Source organism: Propithecus coquereli, unplaced genomic scaffold (genome assembly GCF_000956105.1).
Source record: "Propithecus coquereli isolate 6110/MARCELLA unplaced genomic scaffold, Pcoq_1.0 Scaffold543, whole genome shotgun sequence".
NCBI lineage: Eukaryota > Metazoa > Chordata > Mammalia > Primates > Indriidae > Propithecus > Propithecus coquereli.
In genome coordinates this window covers 326,065-347,814 of record NW_012151319.1, presented here as the reverse complement: position 1 = coordinate 347,814, position 21,750 = coordinate 326,065, and the positions used below count along the sequence as shown (strand labels likewise).

Sequence of the window (21,750 nt, the reverse complement as noted above, 5' to 3'; positions counted from 1 at the left end):
AAAGGCACGTATAAGTTCTGCAGAAAATGATTATTCAGTAGCCCTTGACTGCACGCCAGACAGACAATGATGTATCACAGATGTAGCCCATTAGGACACGGGAGCGTTCTAAGATCTGGTTCACTTTCAGGAGTCGACTGGAATAGGCTCTGTTTCTCACAAAAGGTTTGTAGGAACAGTCGGGATTAAGCCTGAATCTTTTGCTGTACCTGCCCCTGCCCCTGTCCATGTATCTTTCATGAGGTTATAATTAGGCTACACCTTTCCTCTTGTACAGAGACATAAATGCTTTTCTCCATGTACAGACCTAATATATTCTTAATAAGCCTCAAATCTTCTTGCTTTGTCAAAATTCATACATCTTTAATGATCTAAAATTGCTTTTCAAAGATGCTTATGTTGATTATTTTTCATTACTGACATACGCAAGTGGTAGCAGAACTCTTAACAGAATGATTTAAACTGTAACTTTCAGCTGAGCCACTCAGGTCTGGTGGTTCTGCCATGTGCGTAAACAAAACTGTAAAAGGTTTTGACATATACCGTACTGTGTATATAAAAGGATTCTTCACTTTGCCACAGGATTCCATTAAAGGCTTCTCAATTGCATTGAAAAATAAACATGTTTATAGCTAATTGACAATATATTGCAGGGAAAATTAAGGGGAAGAAGAAATAGTGTTAGGCACTACTCTAAAATTATAACAATAAAATAATTCACCTCTTAAACATTAAAATAAAAATGTATTATTGCATAACATCATTGATATAATTTCTTCTAAGTGTTATATAATCTAGTAGAGCCCCATAATAGCTCAATTGATGATTTGAACATAAACAAGTACCATTAAAAATTCTGGGATTTTTGAATCGGTTAAGGTAGCATTTCTGAGGGAATTCTTGGTTTACATAAATTAATTAGTAACACTGACCATAGATGGAGAGCAAACCTATTTGCATCTATATCAGGTCCACTTCAGTTAACACAGCCAAAGAAAGAACACAACTTAATTCTGATCTGAATTAGTAGTTTTAAGGGAGGACTAAATTATTTCTAATCAGTCAATCCCATTATTTTAAGAAACAATCAATTATGGAAAACAGTGGATTGATTAAGGAAAAGGTAGGTTTGTCATTGGGTCACAAGAATGTCAAAAGTGGAGCTGAAAGTAGAAAATACATTTAAAATATATAACAGGTCAAAATTAACATAGCACTTTAAATATTAGAAATATTTAACACAAGTTTTGCAAAAGGCTAAAACCCAACCATAATAAAAGTATCTGCACTGAGAAAAAGATACCAAGATTTGTCATTTGCATTTTATATAATAGAGAATAATTGTGAGGCTGATAACTTAAAACTAGGAGAGAAAAGGGAAAGAAACAACAACTATATATTGGCCTTGAAGAGTAAAATTTCTGACAATAGTCGCAAAAGGCTGGTTCTAAATAATGAAGAAGTTGAAAGGTGATGTCAACTCATGAGGTTCAAATAATTATTAAAAGTTAGAATTGCAACAATAAAAACATCACTATAATATAAATCACTACAGGAAATAATCAGAAAAACGCAAGCATGTTGTAAGAAGCCATTAGGAACAATAATCGTAAAAACAATACAGTATATTTAAAAATTAATACACTTAGCAATTGCTGAAATGCACATTAAGTTGCAGAAAAATCATTTTGAAAACTAACGAGTGTGTTCTGACACTAAAGTCCTTCCTATTTCATCTACTAAGAAATTTTAAATTTGTTTTACAGAATAAAACTCTGATAAAAATGGGCGTTAGACATATAAAATGGAGCCCTTTTAAACACTTTTCTCCAGTAAAATATTATATTCATAAAATAACTTTCCCTGGAGTTTCAGTTATTTATCTTGTAAGAAGACCCATGTGGCACACATGGGGTATTACTATTTTCTTATAAGACGGTAATTGTTAATCTTTTGTGAGTCTCAGATCTCTGAGTAGACTGGTGAAAGGTATGGATCCTCTCCCCAGAAAATGTACATATGCTCACAAACACAAAATGCTGCCTGTGATTTCCATTCTTCCATGAGCCCTGGTTCTAGAACTTACAGATTATGAACAGCTGGCTGATGTATTAATGATTCCCAAATTTCTAGCTCCAGCCCAGGCATCTTGCTCCTAGTTCAGAGTAAGTTCAGAGTGATCCAGGGACACACAGGAAGCGACTCTGCCCTCAGCCTTGCACCGTGAAGATACTAACATAGGCTTACGTCGTGCCACATACTGCTCCCAGTGCTTTACAGTATTATCTCATTTAACCTTCGCCACAACCCTGTGATGTAAAGTTGAGACAGTAAATAGAGAGTTGGGACAGTAAACACAGTTGAGGACACGGAGGAGAGGAGAGATGAATTTGCTCAAGGTCACAAGCGAGTGTCTAGCTGTCTGGCTTCAGAGCTTGCTCCTAACTACTCTGTCATGATGACTTCTCCTGGAGATTTAGAAACTTTTTTTTGTTTTCCACTTGAAAAAACAACCTGATGAAAGGAGCTCAGAAGTGCTATGCATCCTTGCTGATCTAACATGAATTTAACCGGACACGTCTTTTCCCAAAGCCATAGGGTAGTCCCACCTTCTTTTAGATGTTTACATGGCTTCCTTGGGAAAGTGCACGGTAGATCTACTTTAAATGTCAGGGCTAGTTCTTGGCCTTAACTGTCTCTCTTCCAAAACATATTCAGACACATGGCTACCTCTAGAACACTGCAAATGAAACAACTGCTCGGGTTTCAAGCCTGTGCCCTGGAGATCCTTGGTCTGCTTGCTGGTAGAGGTGGGCAGAGATTCATGGACATTTTGGATGTGGAGGAAAAATCTGGCTCATCAAAAATATTTTTATCATCAGTCCATTAACTTTCACTATCAGCAAAGCACATGACTGCTCTCACATCCTGTGTGCACACTTCCCCTGTAGGTGCTTCTTTTTAAGAAGAACTCATGCTCTTTTTAAGGCTTCTATTTACCATATTTCCCCCTTTATATTTTGGGGAAGATGGCTGGAGGTGGACACAAGGAATGATTTGCTTTTGTCTGTCTAAGCCCACCCCTTAGTAATGGACCTGGGCTCAAAGGCCCCTCGGGACAGACCTTGCCCATATGTAGTATCGTTGTGCCACGTTTAATTCCTAACACACAGAGTAGGGAGGAATAGCGTGTTTTTGGAAATTCTATCTGCATGCTGTTGCCTTATCTGCTTATTTATTAGAATTATGGGAAGCCCTTCTCTCTCCATGTCCTCTGTGATCTTATTCTTCCTTCCCCTGCCAAATACTTCTCATAGTTGGATTCTCGGAGTATGTACATCAGAGTACATGCAACAGGAAAGGAGAAGAATCAAGAACTAGCTGTGATGAACACATTTCCACTAAGGAATGCCGTAAAAACTCAAGCTTTACGAACTTGAAAGACATAGTGACTGAATGTGTAAACCTTCCCCATCAGAATGCAAGCTCCTGGCCATGCTAATCACTGCATTCCCATTGCCTGACTCATAGCGGAGTCTTAATGTCTACTACATAAAACGATTAAACGTACTTATGGTAGCCTTAGTATGTCCTACATGTATTTGTAGCTTTTGAAGAAATGTAATGAATAATATACAGGCTACCTTTTGAGAAAGAAGCAAAAGTGGGCAATGCCTAATTACAACATCCTTCCCCTCTCCTTCATCCATCTGTTCCTCTTTCCTCACTCCAGTCCCTCTGTTCTAACTATATACACTAATATTAACAATAACTACTATTTACTGACTGTTACTATGGGCTGAAAACTGCTAAGCATTTAACATGAATTAGCCGATTTAATTTTCATCACCCTATGGGGTAATAGATACTATTATAACATTATATTCCCTATTTTATAAATGAGGAAATTGAGGCACAGGAAATTAATAACTTTCCTAAAATCAAAATGCTAGCAAGTGGCAAAGCCAAAATTCCAATCAGGTAGTCTGATGCCAAAGTCCATATTCTTAATAAATAAGCTATGTCTACAGCTCAGAAGAACTAGCACTGTGTATCTATGTAAACGAGACTAGAAGCATCGTCTGTTTTTGGATTGGTCAATGAATTTATTTCAATGAAAAAATTAGACAAAAAATGTAGAAATCGATATGTTTATTGGCCATTAGTCTATCTCCTTTTGAAAAAAATGTTCAACATCTCTAATCATCAGAGAAATGCAAATCAAAACCACAATGAGATATCACCTAACCTTAGTGAGAATGGCTTTTATCAAACAGTCCCAAAACAATAGATACTGGCGTGGATGCAGAGAGAAAGGAAAGCTTATACACTGGCGGTGAGACTGAAAACTAGTGCAACTACTATGAAAAATAGTATGGCGATTCTTCAAAGAAATAAAAGTAGACCTACCATTTGATCCAGCAATTCCACTACTGGGTATTTACCCAACAGAAAAAAAGGCATTTCATCAAAAAGACACTTGCGCTGGAAAGATCACAGCACAATTCACAATTGTAAAGATGTGAATCAACCCAAGTGTCCATCGATTCATGAATGGATTAATAAAATGTGGTATATATACACCATGGAGTACTACTCAGCCATAACAAATCAATCAATACCTTTCAAACAACCTGCATGGAATTGGAGACCATCCTTCTAAGTGAAGTATCACAAGAATGGAAAAACAAACACCACATGTACTCAGTATTAAATTGTAACTAACCTATCAGCACCCATGTGCACAGATGGAAGTAAAATTCAACAGAAATCATATAGGTGGGAAGGGCAGGAGGGAAAAGGTGAAATCATACCTAACGGGTACAACGCACACTATCTGGGTGATGGGCACATTTATAACTTTGACTCAAACAGTGCAAAAGCAATCCATGTAACCAAAACATTTGTACCACTGTAATATTCTGAAATAAAAAAACAAAAACAAAAACACAAATAACATGCTTCTCATTAAAAAAAAAAAATAGAAAACCTTAGTTCAACATTGACAATTAAAGGAAGAAACCAGAAAGTAAGATTAAAATCCAAACTAATTTAAAATATTAATCTGTTGACACAGCCTCATAAAGGAAAGTACCTTATATAAACTAAGCCGTAACCTGTTCTAAAAATCCAAAGTTTGGAAAACCAGTGGGCAAGATAGTAAAACTAGGGATAAAAACTAGGAAAAATAAAAACAAGTGAGTTTTAAAAAAACAACTCCTTCCACAAATGGAACAGAAGCAGTTTAGTTGATGTATAAATGTTGTACAAGAAATATTTGCTGAGTAGTGGTTCCAAAGAAGGCTGCTTATTTAAAAATGAGGTCAAAGGAATATATGTGCCCATTTTGTGGAGGAACGGGGATATTTGGAGGTCCACATGGAATAAGATTAATTCCAAATCTGCTTTCTTTTCATCATCAAACTGATCCTCATAAACACAGAGAAGAAACAAAAGCAAACCAAGTGGTTACATACATTAGGCAGCTCACAAGGGAAAATAAAATTGGTTTGACCGTGTATGCACAGCTGTTTAAGTGTATGGTTATGAGCTATTCACATTGTTTCTGGTATCCACAGTGTGCTTGGCTGGAGCATATTAAATAGTAAAGTATTTTCACTGGGCTACTGAATTGACTCCTGGGTGTAGCGTAGACATAGGCAAATAACACAGAATCCAGAATGCTCGAAATATTTCTCAGTTTAATCACAACATTAAAATCTTAGAGGCTCGTCTTCAGAAAAGAATAATTCAATCAGATGAGTACATAAAAAAATATAGACATGTTCTTCACTATGGCGATTACTGCAACGTCCTTGGAGTAGAGGACAGATTTTTATTTAGCATTGTGCATTTCATACTACTTTATAACATGGACTTTAAAAAATGATTCACATTAGTATCTCATTAAAGTTGTAAGTAGGTATCATTCTTAGATTATTCATGTACCAGTTCCTGTAGGATGACAGAAAAGCTACAGCCTGCAAATAAGTACATATTAAATCCATTTATTCCAATCAGCAGCTGTTTAAATCGGCGTGCGAGCTGCATACCCATTGATTTGATGCTTCTTAATTGGTACTCACTGCACTGTTTTATTACTGATTACCATATCATAAAGGATTATGACAGTGACATCATTTTAAACACCATAAAACAATTTTATGTTCTTAACAATTTACCCAGGCCTCTTAAAATATGTTCTCCCTCACCACAGAATTCTCATTCTAAGATTAGTGTAGAACATAAAAAAATATTCTATCCTAGTTAGAAAAGTCAATGAATTTGAGTTTTAACAACTAGTGAGGTAGTGTCAGTAAAAAAAAAAAAAAATTGTGTGTGTGCACACGTGTGTTTTAAAGAGCATTTGCTCCCCTAAAATTGGCACTATTTTTTTTGAAAACTTGCTTCACATAAACTGTTTTTGAAAGTTTGCATGTTTTATTCATTTCATAGTTTGGAAATTTGGTGCAATAACATTATCTCTATAAATAAATACATTGCTTCTTACACACACCTACCCAAGCAAAATACCACGCTTTATTTTGGCGTATTATATATACCAAGACATTCCAAAAGAGTGAAATAATATTTTTCCTGATTTAAGTTGGCCCAGAAAAATCCAGATTCTATGAAAAAAGTGCTTTGAGATAAACCATGTTTTATAAAGTCAGCACTGCTGAAAAAATGCCATTGTAAGCTGCAGTTGTACAGACAACTGGAGGAACAGTATCAGGTATTTTTCTTTGGTTTAGAATGTCATGCCTCACTGTGGACTACGTATGCATAATGTGGAGCACTCAAAATGCAGACAGCAGGCTCACTGCTGTTGGCATGTACGCGGCCTGTGAAAAGAGATGCCTATTGTCTAGTGTGTGATGTATGAGTTTTGTGGTAGTCTTTGCACATGGCATGCTTTCACCCACTGAACCACATACATAAACATGTTAGTGACACGTCCCCTTTAGTTTTTACTCCCAGTGTGAGTTTATTGCATGACATAAGCAAAAAACACATCTTAGGATTTCCCAGACTAAAAAAAAAAATCAGGTATATTTTACTACGCTGACTTGGGAAAGAAACTAGCCAGACACAGCTCTTAACATTAATAAATAAAAATTATAATATACATACACATATAATACAATTATAATACTAAGTGCATATCTGGCTATTTGAGAATCTGAAAACATGAATTTGGTTATTTCAATTATTAGAGTGGTCTCTGTATAGCTAACACATCTAACCACAGGAAGCCTTAACAATGATCTACTGACTTGGTCAATACCAATGGGTATCATTTCTTGTCTACAATCATTACTTTTTTTTATTCAGGAAATTTAATATTTAAGAAAAATTCACAGAATAAAACTTGTAAATAAGTATGTAAAACATAATGGGTCTTTCTCATGTCAGTTTTCCTGAAGATATCTGGAAAAATAATGAGCATTCCTTTCAACTCACTTAGAATTAACTATGATTTATTTTCTGAAATTAGTAGACAAACGGTTGTTTTCAAAGGTGATTTACAGTGAAAGTAATTTTTCTGTATTTGTGGGTGTGACTACTTGTATTCTGGGTACCACACTTTTCTCAGCCTTTTTTCATGAGCTGATACTGGTGACACAGGTAACTACCCACTTTCTATGAGTGTTTTTCAGTGGCCAATGCATATGCACGGTATTCGGCCTACTGATTTCAATGAACAGAAAAACCAGACATAAATTTAAATTTTGGAAGGACGTTATGTAGAGTTTTCAATAAATAGTTTACCACATTCTTAAATCCTTCACAGCATAAACTGATTGTCCTCAAACTGCTTTTTGTTGTTGTAATTGTTACTTTTTACTTTGGTAAACTATGAGTCCTATTTTTAGCTCAAATTCAAGTTTTCCTGAAAACCAAAAGGGGCACCTTATTATTGAGACATCTCTGGCATTATTGCTATTGCATTTGTTTCTATGACAACTCAGTCTTTCATGACGGGGACAGAGGTATTAATTTATCTTTATCACAGAAACAATTTTCCTCTATTTCACTACACACATACACACAGAAACAATTAAAAAATAATTCGAAAGGCAGCATTATCTATCTAGTACTTAAGAACTTGGGCTTGGAAATTGCTCCTGTGCGTTTGGAGTTTGGTTCTGTTGCTTACTAGCTGTACATCCATAGAAAAGTAACCTCTCTGAGCCTCAGTTTCCCCAATGGAGATTTCAATAGCTTTCACCTGCCAAAGTTGATGTGAGCATTAAATAAGATAATGTATGTTGAAAACTTTGCGTCATGCCTTAGTGCAAACATTCAATAAATATTATGTATTGTTAATTCATCTTATTAATAAAAATAGTGTATAGTTTAAAAAGAACAGGTTCACGAGGTATGTGGTATCTTTTAAGAGACTATGAAGCAAGGAGGAAGCCTGACTTTGAGCAAAGAAACGTGGGATTCACAATGATTTGTTTACATAAGCCACGAGGTCCATCCTGCTCCAGTCATGCTAGGATAAGCCTCCTCATTCTCCACCTCGCTAAGATATACTTCTTTTGATGGGAATATTCTTCGTATGAACTGACTCATTCCCAGAGTGAGGAAAACTCCATTTTTGTGTTAGGAGTTTTCTTCGTATTTGTCTCTCATAAACCCTCTGCTGGTTAGATGCGCAATTCCCAATCAACATGTGATTCAGTTTTTTGGAATAAGGAACACATCACAATTTGCCCTTCTACAGTTTGTGTTCCCTCTTTAGTAATTTCATTGGAGCAAGGTAAATCAATATTTTCTAAAGGAGTGTAAACAGCCACATAAATATCTATATAATCTGCTCACAAATTCAGAAATACAAGTCACTTTTACAGTAACTATTTGGAAACTAAGACATTTAAATATCATGTTTTACATGCATATCTTCATATTGTGATTTTGCTGAAAAGTTTTCAATCCTGTTTTCATTCTGAAGTCTACTGAGCAGATGGACTATATATTGCTAACGTTTATAGCAGAATGGTGTCAGTGTATGTGGCACCATTCCGAAGTACAAGAGAAAGCACGCCCTTCGCTGAGACGATCCTTTCCAGTCGCAGTGGGTGGCGGGCGTATGTACATGCAGTTGTAACTGTTTACCTAGACTTTTGCTATGCGGTTTGTTTTTACACTGGCCACAGTTTAGAGGATAACCCTTTTGGGGGCCAGAAAGGGTATGTGAAATAACCGTATGGATAGTTTGTTCTTTGCTTTTTATGGCAGCTATATGGAGATTTTTTCTTTGCCTACACCAATGTATTTGGAGTGGATTACTCACATACATAATAATCACTGCCGGGGTCTCATCTTAAAAGCCAAGAGTTGGATTGTATGTGAAAAGCATTGTTTTACACCTCATTGTTCATGTGGGGACTAATTAATGAATACCTAATGTCATCAATTCACAATTAGATCACTTATGTTTAACCACATGCTTTCCATGCATACATATATAAATATTAATTTTGGATAGAATGATAATCATTCAGCACTATAACAATTAAACAGCTGTAACCTGTCTTCTGTGTTAAGTGACGGAGCTGCGGGCGAGCTCCATAAGCAGATGGTCCTACCCACCCATGCTTAATGTTAAAGACTTTTTCAAAAAAGAGGTGTTGACAAATCAGAACAAGTAGGCATAGTTTTGATGCAAATTGACCAATTTGCAATGTAGATTACCCTAAAACCTAATTTGGTATATAGGAAAAATTAAGCTCTGTCGTTAAAGGAAGACATTATATCACATTTGGATATAGTAGTTCCCCAACAACATAATTATTTACTAATTCTATTCAGCCAACAGAGTTTAATGGAAAAGCAGCTGGCAAAGTATTCATATTTATGGACCTCCTTTGACTGCTCCTTAATTTATCCAAGGCACATGCCTGTTAAATTCCAGAAATGATAGTCATATTTCAGACAGCTGGTTTCCAGCTTCATTAAAGAGGCACTCGAAAAGGAGAGGGTCATTGAACTTATCATGAAAAAGAGCAATAGAAAAAAAACCGGCTTGAGTCCCACCATAATCTGTGAATATGTTAACTATGAATGAGTGGGGTGTCGTGGCTTTTGTGCGGACAAACACATTCATAAACGAACTTGTATTTTAAAAATAAGTAGGTGGAAAAGGAACTGTTTTAAGATGAAAAGAGGCTATTTGCAACTTGTCATATTCAAGAAATGCAAAGATATATTCTGCCATTGAAAGGATATTAATGAACCGTGTGGGAAGGAGTAATATTATTTCTCAAAATTGGGGATGTAATTCTTCTACCCTTACATTAAACTGAAAGCAGAGTTCTGATTTTTTATTTACTCCATTAGAGTAATAAGGATCTCGGCATATAAGAACAATTTTTTAAATACCACATTAACATTTCACTAGCTGCCTGGCACTCTATAGTTACCTGGGTTAAGTTTTAGAAAGAATGTGGCATTTTATAATCTGGCATTAGTTATAATCTTTCTCTTCCTTGCTAATATTGTAAAATAGCTGAAGACATATTATTTTGCACCTGGTTTCACCCCCAAATGCCTTGGATCTAAACTTTTCAATAAAAGTCTTCTGATGAACTTGGCAAGAATTGAAAAAAGCATTTTTCATCTTTATTTCTGGTTAAATTCTATATCCAGACAATTGAGCTTTAAAACCTCCTATATACTAGGTTTTGGTGGTAATTAAGATCTTAGATCATTTTTAAAAAGATGCAAATCAATGAGGTGTTCCAAATGGAAAAAGATACTCTAGTACATTAGTAAGGGAACAAAATGGCAAGCTTTTAATAAAGCAATATAATACAAATTTGACATATAAATTACTTGGCTTTTACTCAGATAACATGTCTCTCAATAAACTTTTAAAAAACAATTTAAATTGGCTTAAGATGTGTAATGTGGTTTCAGGAAGAAAAATGGAAATCATAGGCATAGATATATTAGTATTTTAAAATTCTGTCCTTGAATATAACTTTAATTCAAATTAATGGATTCGAAAATTTCCTTGAGATAATGATTACAATTTCTAAGTTTATTTCCTTATTCAGAGAGCACCTACTCAGTTAACTATTTTGAGACTTAAAAAAACTACGTAGCAAACCATTAAGTTCATGGTGGGAAATAAATACAAGACAGTAAGAAAGGAAGGAATCAGGTGTATCCGGCCTAAAGGAATCAGACATATTTCAATGACACCTAAGTGATCATAAAACAATAATCATCAGCATTTTCTTATATACTGCTCCCAGGTGAGAAAAATCACAGTGGATTTAATCCACATTTTTTTCTGAACAACACAGCTGCTTCTAAAGCCAGTGGGTCTCATAGTAGGTTAGGTAGAAAAAAGCTTAACAGTAGCTATTGGGACCCAAGTTATACCCCAGGAGGTAGATTGGAGAGAAATTTGTACACAAATAAACACCACAGTATAGAATTCATTTATCATATGACTCTGCCTAAGTATGTGAAGCGCATTTCTTCTAAAGAACTCAAAATTCTCATCCTCATAGGCTCTGTATAAATCACCAAAGTAGAAAAATATACGTTAAATCCAGATTATATTCATTCACAAAACAATTACCTACATTCAGAATCGAGTTTTAGAAGTCCTAAAAAATGCTCCTTTTCTAAAACATAGAAGAACGCATTTAATATTTCCCAAAACAATACACCTGTCACAGAAATTTAGCTCCCAGTAGCACTGTTGCCATCTGATTCGAAACTCACGCGGCTTTAGCTGATGACTATGCTGCCGCCTCTCTTTTTAGTGAGGGTAAATCGCAGCATGAAGGATAGGGCAGAGAAAAAGGGGGCGCCAGGCCTGATATCAACAGTGAAAGCTGTTTATGCCCAATTTCCTCCCATTCTTAGGGATAAAGAAACCGATGCCTTGGGAAATTATTTGTTGGGAAATAAATCATCAACGTGGTTAGAGAACATTAATCAAGATGACCCCTGGGACTATGATTTTTCCACACAGCAAGTCCAGTGCAAAAGGAACGGAAGATTTCAATCTACGTTTTCTTGAGGATGTAATCTGTGATCTGGTTTGAGGATATAATTCTCATAGGGTTTTTGGAGACATTAAATGACTTGTGCAAGAAGGTTCAGAAGATAAGGAAGGAGGGGACACTGCAATGTTAAAGTTGCGACACACTTCACCAAAAGTTAGAAGAGTCCAAATTAATAACAACTTTGAAGCTTTACATGATATGGATGGTAAAAATTAGTAGAAATCGAGGGATTTTAACACTTTGGCCTGTAGTATTTAAGACTAAGATATGATAGAAACACAGACTCAAACTTACTAAAGTTTCCAATTTAGACCACGAAATTAGTTTTTGTTGGTTGATTACTCTCTCAATCAACCGGTCATGGAACGCTGAGTGAAAGACTAATTTGGCTTCGAGTGCAGATCTGACACTGGCTGCAAGTGAGGGGAACCCAGGACTTCACGTCCTTTTATGATGAAATTGGTATATTTAAAGAAAAGCAAACAACTACAAAAGAACGATCCACGCCAATGAAGAGAAAAACCATTTGAAGGATAGATGAATTATAATATCAAAATAGACTATAACATTGAAATAAACATTATCCTTATAGTAGTTTTCGGAATATTGAAACAGAGTAGAAAGAACACTAACAACCTAATAAAACAAGGCCTCCATCTTTCAGAAAGGTCAGAGAAACTAGGTTTGCATTTGTAGAAAAGAGATTAAGTGACCTCATTTAAAAATTACCAATTCTGAGGGGATTACAGGTGATAAAGTACTGTTTATAAAACTGTTAACTGAATAAATTAGACTAAAATTGAAAAAAATAGTATCGGGAGACCCCAAATGGACACTAATGTTATCTCAATGGAAGAAACACTTCTCCACATCAGCCTGGTTTTCAGAATGTTAACGATACTCAGCGAGCTCTGCAGGGGGCTTTCAAGGACTCTCTCAGGAATCACTGTCCCTTCTGTGTCCTCAAATTCTTATGACCTACAATCACTGGGACTCGTGGAGCAGAAAGGACCTCAAGAAGTTGACGTTCTGCACACTTAGTGGAAGGTTTTTTTAGCCTGTCTGGCTTTCACTGCCAGTCACGTCAACTCAGGAGAAGTTCCTTCCCACAGCTCCATGCCTGACTCCTCGGGGACCCGTGCTCCACTGTGGGTGACAGATTATGAAATGCCCATGTCCGTATATATTAGTGTGTCGGGAAGTGGAGGGGATTGGTCCTCCTTGCATCCAGCATGCACTCTTGATTTGCTTAAAGACAAGATTCAGCTTGGAAGAATGAGTCACAGTTTTTTGTTAATTTCAGTCCACTCTACAAACAATAATAAGTAACATCCACAGGGTGTTTATTTTGTGTCAGGTACTGTGCTAAGTGCTCTTCTACATGTTTTAACCTATTGAATACTCCCGGCACTCTATGAGGTAGTTATTACTTTTATTCCCACTTTATGGATGAGGAAACTGAGGCACAGAGGGCTTAAGTGATTTCCCATATCACCCAGATATGAAGTGACAGACCCGGGACCAGGGGCGATCCAGGGTTTGTGGGGTTTGACATTCTTATACTCTGGGGGGGGCGGGTCCTCTTTAAGAAAATGAATACCAAAATATGAACATGAAATTAGGTACAAAAGTGAGTAATTATTCAGAATGAGAAAAATCACAACAAAGTGTAATTTTTACTCTGATAAATACCACAAATATCAGAAAAGTCACATAGAATTTTTTATCAGTTAAGTGCCTGACATGTCTCCAATGAACATTTTTTCCTATTTTTTTTGGGTATATTTATTCTTTGCCTCTTTGACAATGATTTTTGTAATATATTCTAAAGAGAGTATAGAAAGATAATTCAGTCTTTATTCAGTGTGATAGTTTAATATGGTTTTCATTACTTGGTAGTTTAGAAAAGTTTAATTTGGCTTCAAAATTTGTTATCAGCAATGACACGTTGATTTTTGCTATTATTGTCAAATTTGGGAAGAATTTTTTATTGTGTAATAAACTGATCTTACATACTCTTAAAATTGATGACACTGATTAACTACTTTGTTGTGATATCCTCATAGTAGAGTATTTTGAGTTTGATGTTACCTCTGTGGATATTAGTATTTCATATCATATCAACAAGAAATCTTTCTCTGGTGGGTTCCTATGTTTCAGTGATGCACTGACATGCATAACACATGCAACTTCACACACTCATGAATGAGTATGTGCAGTATTGCAGTATTTGCAGTATTGCTACGGATCTGTGCCCTACAAACACAGGAATTCTGATACATTCCTCGAAGGAGAAATATTCACCAAAAAATTATGTCATGTTTATAATTGGATAAGTTCCATTATCGAGTATATTCTTGATAGTAGAAAACTTCCATTTTGATTAGGCATTTTACCTATTTGATAACTAGAAGAAGTTTCCACAGCCTAGCTTCTGTTTCCACACATCTCAAACCCTATTTCTGCTCTGACTCCTCCTTTGGTGCAGAGCTCTGTAGGACAAAGTCATATCTTCATATAACCTCTGACCCCGCACTTCCATGTCAGTAGGTGATCACTGGGTGGTAAGAAAATTCTTGGGTGGCAGCAATGACAACCACAGACAGAAATGATTTCATACCTCATTAATATATCCCATTTAATCTAAACTAAATGTATCCCAGTCAAGTTCTCCTGAGCAGAATTCTCAAAATGCCCACAGCCACCCCAATGCCGCACTGCAGGAGGAAAAGTGTAGTGGAAAGGTGGAAAGAGGCAGAAGACAAATCTTAAGTGATTTGCAAATTTTATATTAACATATGACCGTGAGAACCCATGGGCAACCCCCTGTGAGCGCTTAGAAGGGGCCACGAGCAAGAGCAAGTGAGGGACCCGACACTTGAGCTTCACCAGTAAATGAACACCCCTCTGTCCTGGTCAGGGACCGAGTCGGTGCGGCGCAGACCCTTTTCCTCCTCACTGCCTGATGTGAAGCCAAACACCTCCCAGAACAGTCATTCGTGGGTATGATGTCTTTCCCTATAGCCACATGTTATGGGGGAATTATCAATAAAATTTGAATAAGAATGTAAAAAGATATTTCTAAAATTATATATTGTTTTATTATGAATATGATTCTCAATTTGGGAAACATTACAGAAGTTACAAAGAATACTGATTTTTGTAACCTAAGTGAAGCATTTATCAGACTGGTCATTTTTTTCCTTCAAAATTGTCACCCATTAATTTAATAATTAAAATACTGTTCCCTCACCATTATCTGAGATAAGAATTAGAACACTAAGCCTAGGCTTGTCCACACTGGGAAAAGTTTTGCTCTTTCTCTCTCTCTCACCCCCAGTGTAGTAGGTAACTCCCCAGCTGTGTGAATTTCATTTTCAATTTCTAATCTACAGCATTCCAAATCCCAAGAACCATGGTGTATAACAGAGGTATGCTGAGTACTGTATGTCTACGTTTTGTCTGAGCAAACAAAGCGTGTCTTTGTGATCATTAAAGATCTAGTTTCCCACTGTACTAAAGAATTAGAATAAAAACAAATAGCTGGTCTTTTGGAGCTTAAAGGAATTAAGATTTCCCCTAGGCCAAATTTCCATTTGAATTGCCTGAAAGTACATGAAAATCAATGTAGCTCAATAAACAACTTTGTGTTTGAGACGTTACTAGAAGAAAAATACCACAGTATTCTCCACCTTTCTTTCATCACCATGATTTCGAAAAAACAGCTCTCTAACGCCCCCCTCAAACTTGGTAAACAATATCCATTCTGAGATGATATTATATAACAATGAAATAGAAATTTCATAAACTCTTTAAAGTAAATTTCTTGGACAGAAATTTTGTTTCACTTTTTAAAAAAAAGAACACCAGCACCCAAAACATTGTCTGAACTACTGTTTGTCTCATTTATACTTAATAACAAAATAAAAACTCTGATTTATTGAACACTCATTGCTAGGTGCTTTATTAAATGCTCTATATTTTAGTATTTCATTCAATTATTACAATCCTATGGAGTCCATAATATTCACATCTCATGTAAGAGAAAACATACTCAGAAAAGTTAAATGACTTGCCGAAGGTCACTCGATGGTGCAGCAAGGATTAAATTCCAAAATTTGTTAAACCTTAGAATATTCTGCTTCAAAATCTCATGTTTGTGTCTTATTATAGCCATTTTGCATTTGAAAAAAAGCCCGCTGAGGCTAAGAACAGTTGTGATATAAGTTATAGTCAATAAATTGCAGAACTTACTTAAAAACATCTCTTTTTAAAAATTTCAAAGTCCATGCCTTTTTCATTATGTTACACTGACTTTTATAAGAAATAGGTATCACAGAAGAGATGTTCAATAATTGCTGTATGGAGAAAGAAATGAATTAATTAACAAATGAAAGGTAACTGAGGCATGCAAGGTACGGAATCCTACAAAACGGACCTGTGTTTCAATGCTATAGGAAAATAAAAATAAAAGTTAAATGAAATGGAGGATATAAAGGGAACTCCATGTTTAAATCTAGCAATTTCCCAAATAAAGCAGAAATTATCAACAGTGACAAAATTCTAGAATTGCAAGACCTCGAGGGGTACTTCAAATAGGGCCACTGCCCAAGAGACTTGATCTTTTGGGATAATGGATGGAAAGAAGTTAAAAAATACTCCCCTTCTAAAAACACTCCTTGAGCTAACAAAAAGAACAAAAAAACCCTCTAATGTTTCACACCTAAGTAACAGTAGTATCATTAAAACTTACTGGAAGAGAGATTCAAAAATTTCTTCCGGAGCTTGTCCCAGCATTTAAATAGTTTTTCCAGCCCAAGGTTCATCATTGTATCTAATCAACGTTTATGCAACACAAACCCATTTTCTCCATTTCTGTCTCCTGGAGAATTGGAAAAATGCCAGTTTCTAGAAGACAATTTACCCAACCAGAGATCGCTGAGCCTTCTTTTCCTTTATAACAACCTCCATGGTAGGTCACGATCAGATGCATTATTCAATCCCCGCCCATTCCCCCTTCCGGTCTCAATCTCAACCAATAGCCTCGAAAGCTCTCAGACACAAATGGATGACTTTAGGGATAAATCTCTTTGACAAATGCTAAAAAGAATGGTTCTTGTGTAAGTTGTAGGTTGTAATACTCAAAATTTGGTATTTAAGATTCATTAGTATTACACTTAAAAGTTATCGATTCTGCTTACAAACATCTGTTCAGCAGAGGCTGGCGTGGTATTTGCATTGCTTCTATGACCATTTAACTTCAGCCTCAGGCCAGTGCCATAGAGAGAAGAGAAAGCCAAACCAACTGAGCTGCCTTTCCATGGTTACAGAGTCTGATTCCAGCTGAATACGTTAAGAATGAACTTACTGAATTAGGTAACGACCAGTGCTCCCAGCTCACAGATTTCACCTTGACCCACCTCAATTCTCACCATACAGAACTGTTTAAGCTTTTTAAATGTAGAGGTAGTCATATCATATTCTAACTATGCCAACTATTATTTATAGAACACTTAATTATATTCAATATATTTTTCACTCACCTCTGGATCCTGTAAATATTTTACATCTTTCCTAGCTCATGAAAAACAAATAGGCACATGACTATGATGATCCTTTGACCCTCGTATGGAAGGTCACACATACAGGAAGATGTCATTGTAGCTGAGCATCTTTATCACTGCTATTAAACCATGTTAGTAGTAAGTATTGGTGCTTATTGGATATGGTTCAGTCGTGTAACTTCTCTTTGTCTTTATTTATAAAAGGGCCCACTAATCATAAATGCTTTCTGGGGAGGAAAGAAGAAATACCATTTTAATCACATTACTGCTGAAAGTAAACTTCCCCTTGTTTCATTTTCCATCTGCATGCGCCGCTAGTCAAAGACTAACCCAAGAAAGGAGAAGGACTTGGGACGATAATCTGCAGGTGAATGTGTCTAGTTTGCTGCACACACGACTCATAGTGACAGGAAAATATGAACATGCTAATAAAAATATCAGGATGGAGTCCTTTCAGGTAGATACGGTGGTTCAGTGAATACTCCAAATTCATAACCTATTTTACTATCAAAATGCCTATGGTTTTATGAAAGCATGAACAGAGTTTATGAAGACAGTAAGATGACTAATGAAGAATACTCCTGGCTTTCTACTGGGAATTTTTGTTCGCTTCTCACTGTTTAATTCCTCCTCCATCTCTCTTTCAATTAACCTCCCTGTTTGTATTCAATGAGATGGCACATCATAAGGAGGAAGAAAAAATCTTGCTGATTTATGAGTATTCTTTCATAATGTGGCAGCTTCTTTCATTCACATGCGTAAGTGTTGAAACTGAGAGGAAATGCACAGAACAGTAACTATCCCAAATGTGAAAACACACCGTGTTTCCTGGGTTGTTTCATTAGTGGTTCACAAATGTCCCCTTAGGATTTGCTGGGGACATTTAGACAGGTAGTAAGTAGACAAGGGAAAAGCAATTGGACCTTTCTATGCCAAAATTTGGAATAACTAGTTCTAACAGTATAAAAGAGCAAAACAGTGAATATAGTTTCTGTACAGCTTTTAAAAGGTTCACATCAAAATTTATTTTTAAACCAAGCAAGTCCTTTAGTTCCCCCATTGTTATTCATATGGAGTATAAAAGTAGCAAAATAAATAAAAGCAGTATTAAATGGAACTGTTAATTATAGCAAGATATAGTAAATTGCAACAAAAAGACCTGCTTCTAACAAAAATCGTGTTTGTTCCTAAACAACGAGAAAGTTGTTAAGAACAGTTTATCTATGGGACACTATTATCCATGTAATACTGCCAAGGTCAGTGAGGAAAACAATGAAATGATATGTCGAGTAGCTGTCGGTTGGCAAGTTAAATCTGCCTATAGATAATTTTTTGGTACACTTCCTGGTTTTCAAAGCTATATACAAATGTTGTACTTCCTAGGGTCTACACTGTCAGATATAGAACCTTTTCTCCCTCAGATAGAATCAATTCACTTCTTCTGACTGGGTATGGTGGTGGTGAGGTCACAAAGTATGAAGGAATATGAGCAGAGGAGTATTTTTTCTGCCCTGTCTCTAGTATATGGCATTTGGGACATGGCGCTGCTCCATCATAGGTGTATTGCATTGTCCCTTGTATGGCCACAAAAAGATACACGAATCCTGCCTGTCAATTTGTTTCTGTCTTAGTGTAGTTCACGTGAACAACATGCTACCAGTGCCTTATGAAGTGTCTCTGAAAGAGTAGAGGAGGGGAAAGCTGTATCAGTGCAGATGAGCTATGAATATGTGCATTTGCTGTTGACTTCAGTAGAAACTTTACTGGTTTGCCCTGTTGTAGGCGGTAAGTTCACTGAGAATGCTGTGCAGGGAAGAGTTAACATAGCAGGGCTGATCTTCAGGATCTTGGAGGGCTGGCCCCTGGCTTGCATCAGGATACTGGCTGTTCCCTACACTTTGATAAGGTTATTTTGCCCACACTTGCTTTTCTGGAATTGTTACAGTTGTTGCCCACACCAGATTTTCTGGAATGCTTGTCTGGAATTGTGGTGGTTGTGGTGAACAGAGGATACCTCTTTGAGCAGCCCCAATAAAAACCTACACTCTGAGTCTTAAATATGGGCTTCTCTGGGCAGAAATAGTGCACATATGTTGATGCATTTCACTGCTGGCAAAGGAGCTCCATGTGACCTCTCCCACTGGGAGAGAAAGAATATATTACAGGAAGCCTATGCATGGATTTCTTCGTACTCTCGTCTTATGTGTCTTTTTTCTTTTCTGATCATTGTAATAAACTACAGCGAGTGCAACTACCTGAGTCCTGTTAGTCCTTCTAGCAGATCACCAGTGCGGGGTGGTAGTGAGACCCTTGAAACAGATGTCTAGGGAGGTCAGTAAGATTAGAAAAAAATCTTACATGAAGTTTGTAAAGATATAATTGTGACAATTTATAAGATGTATGTGATTTCAGTTTTCCCACAACAAAATTCCTGGCTGACTAATTCCTGTAAGCAAAAAAGTGAAGTACATGATACTTACAGATACAACGGAGGAAGAAATCTTTAAAGACGCTGACACTCCCCCCAATGGCTTTGTTCACTTTTACCCTAAGTGCATAAAACAACGTGGAGAAACAGTGTACCTCAAATTCTGAAATTTCTGTAGAACTATGCCATTTATAATTAATGCTGTACACTTTCACTGAAGTGAGGAAGAAATTTATTACTTCCTTTTATTGTATTTTTTCTAATTGAACATTTTAATTTCAGTGACTCAAATGGTAAAAGCAAAGATGCTATCTTAAAAATACGGTATTATATGTGTTCTGGATACTTTCGTATCCATGCTAAATACCATTTATGTACTAACATTTTGATCTTAAACACCTATCTGTTTTATGTTCAGTCATACAGATGTTCATGAATGTCATCGTTTTTGAAAAAGTGTAAAGCATATAGATTTAAGAACTGCTAGACTTGTGCATGTTATTCTACCTTATTTCTCATGGTACTACAAAAAGAAGTCATAAAAAGTCAAACCCCTTTTGCAGAGACTCAATATATGCACAAGCCTAAGATGAATGAGTCTGGAATCTATATTTGAAAAGAACTTTTATAGCAAAAATATGATTGCTATTAAGAGATGCAATGGCAATATGAACCATTAAGAAGTAACATTCAATGAAAGTTCATTTATAAGTAAATAATTAAATCTGCTTTATGTGAGTCAAGTTTTGTGACCATCACAAAAAACAATGAATAAAAAAATTTATACCTCGTACTTGTCACAATTCTAAAAAGAACTGAATTGCCATTGTAAAATGACAACTGTGTTTTAAAAATAATTCCTTTTTAAGAGAATGGAATAAAAAAAATGTAAAAAAATAAGTCGAAAGCAGCCGACAAGGTGGGCTGCTTGTTGCACGCGGAGGGCAGAAACAGAAGCGCAGGGAGCCTACCGATAGTGCAGTGCTCTCCGTTCCAGCCCTGGCTGCATTCGCACTTGCCGTCCTTGCAGGTCCCGTGCTCGGCGCAGCGCGGGTGGCAAGCTCTCTGGTTACACGCGGGGCCCGTCCAGCCTTCTTCACAGCGGCAAGTGCCCCCCATGCAAACGCCATGTGAGCCGCAGTCCACGGAACAGATTTCTATGTTGAAAAAGAGGAAGCAGGGCAGGAGAGAAGAGTAGAGGGGTGAGAAGGGGAATGAATAAGCAGTGCTGAATCTTAAACTCAAATTCGTTAAAGTGAAAAACAAAATCACTGAAAATAAGTCTAAAGTATTTGCATACTAATTTCGGCATTGACTGCTAGGGACTACCAACAATAGAATTTCACATCTTCATTCTATCATTTAATTTTATATGGTGCTATAATCATGCATAAAATATGCATACAAAGGTTATGCATAATTTCTTACCTTATATAGAAAATATTATATAGAGAGAATAGTCATATTTGTATATACTTATCCGAGAGTATCTGCTGGTAGCCAAGAAAATACACACACACGCACACACACACACACACCCCTCAAATTAATGAAATATTTCAATAAGTATCTCAGGTTATCTAACAGGACTAGGTTCTCATACATACAGCAAGAATTGAAAAGAAGTTATTTCTAATGCTACATTAACATTTTTCAAATATCTGGAGACTTTCATTAAGAAGAATCTATGGGTCTACACTGTCAGATATAGAACCTTTCTCCC

General features: G+C 36.3%; 1 protein-coding gene across 1 annotated transcript in view; it reads right to left on the bottom strand.

Moving 5' to 3' along the window:
• Nucleotides 1–21,750, bottom strand: part of TENM3 (teneurin transmembrane protein 3) — a 216,801-nt gene that overhangs the window by 76,312 nt on the left and 118,739 nt on the right. The window contains exon 9 of the mRNA XM_012657467.1: nucleotides 20,999–21,184. Within this exon, the coding sequence (XP_012512921.1) occupies nucleotides 20,999–21,184 (186 nt within the window). The remainder of the gene's footprint in view (nucleotides 1–20,998; nucleotides 21,185–21,750) is intronic.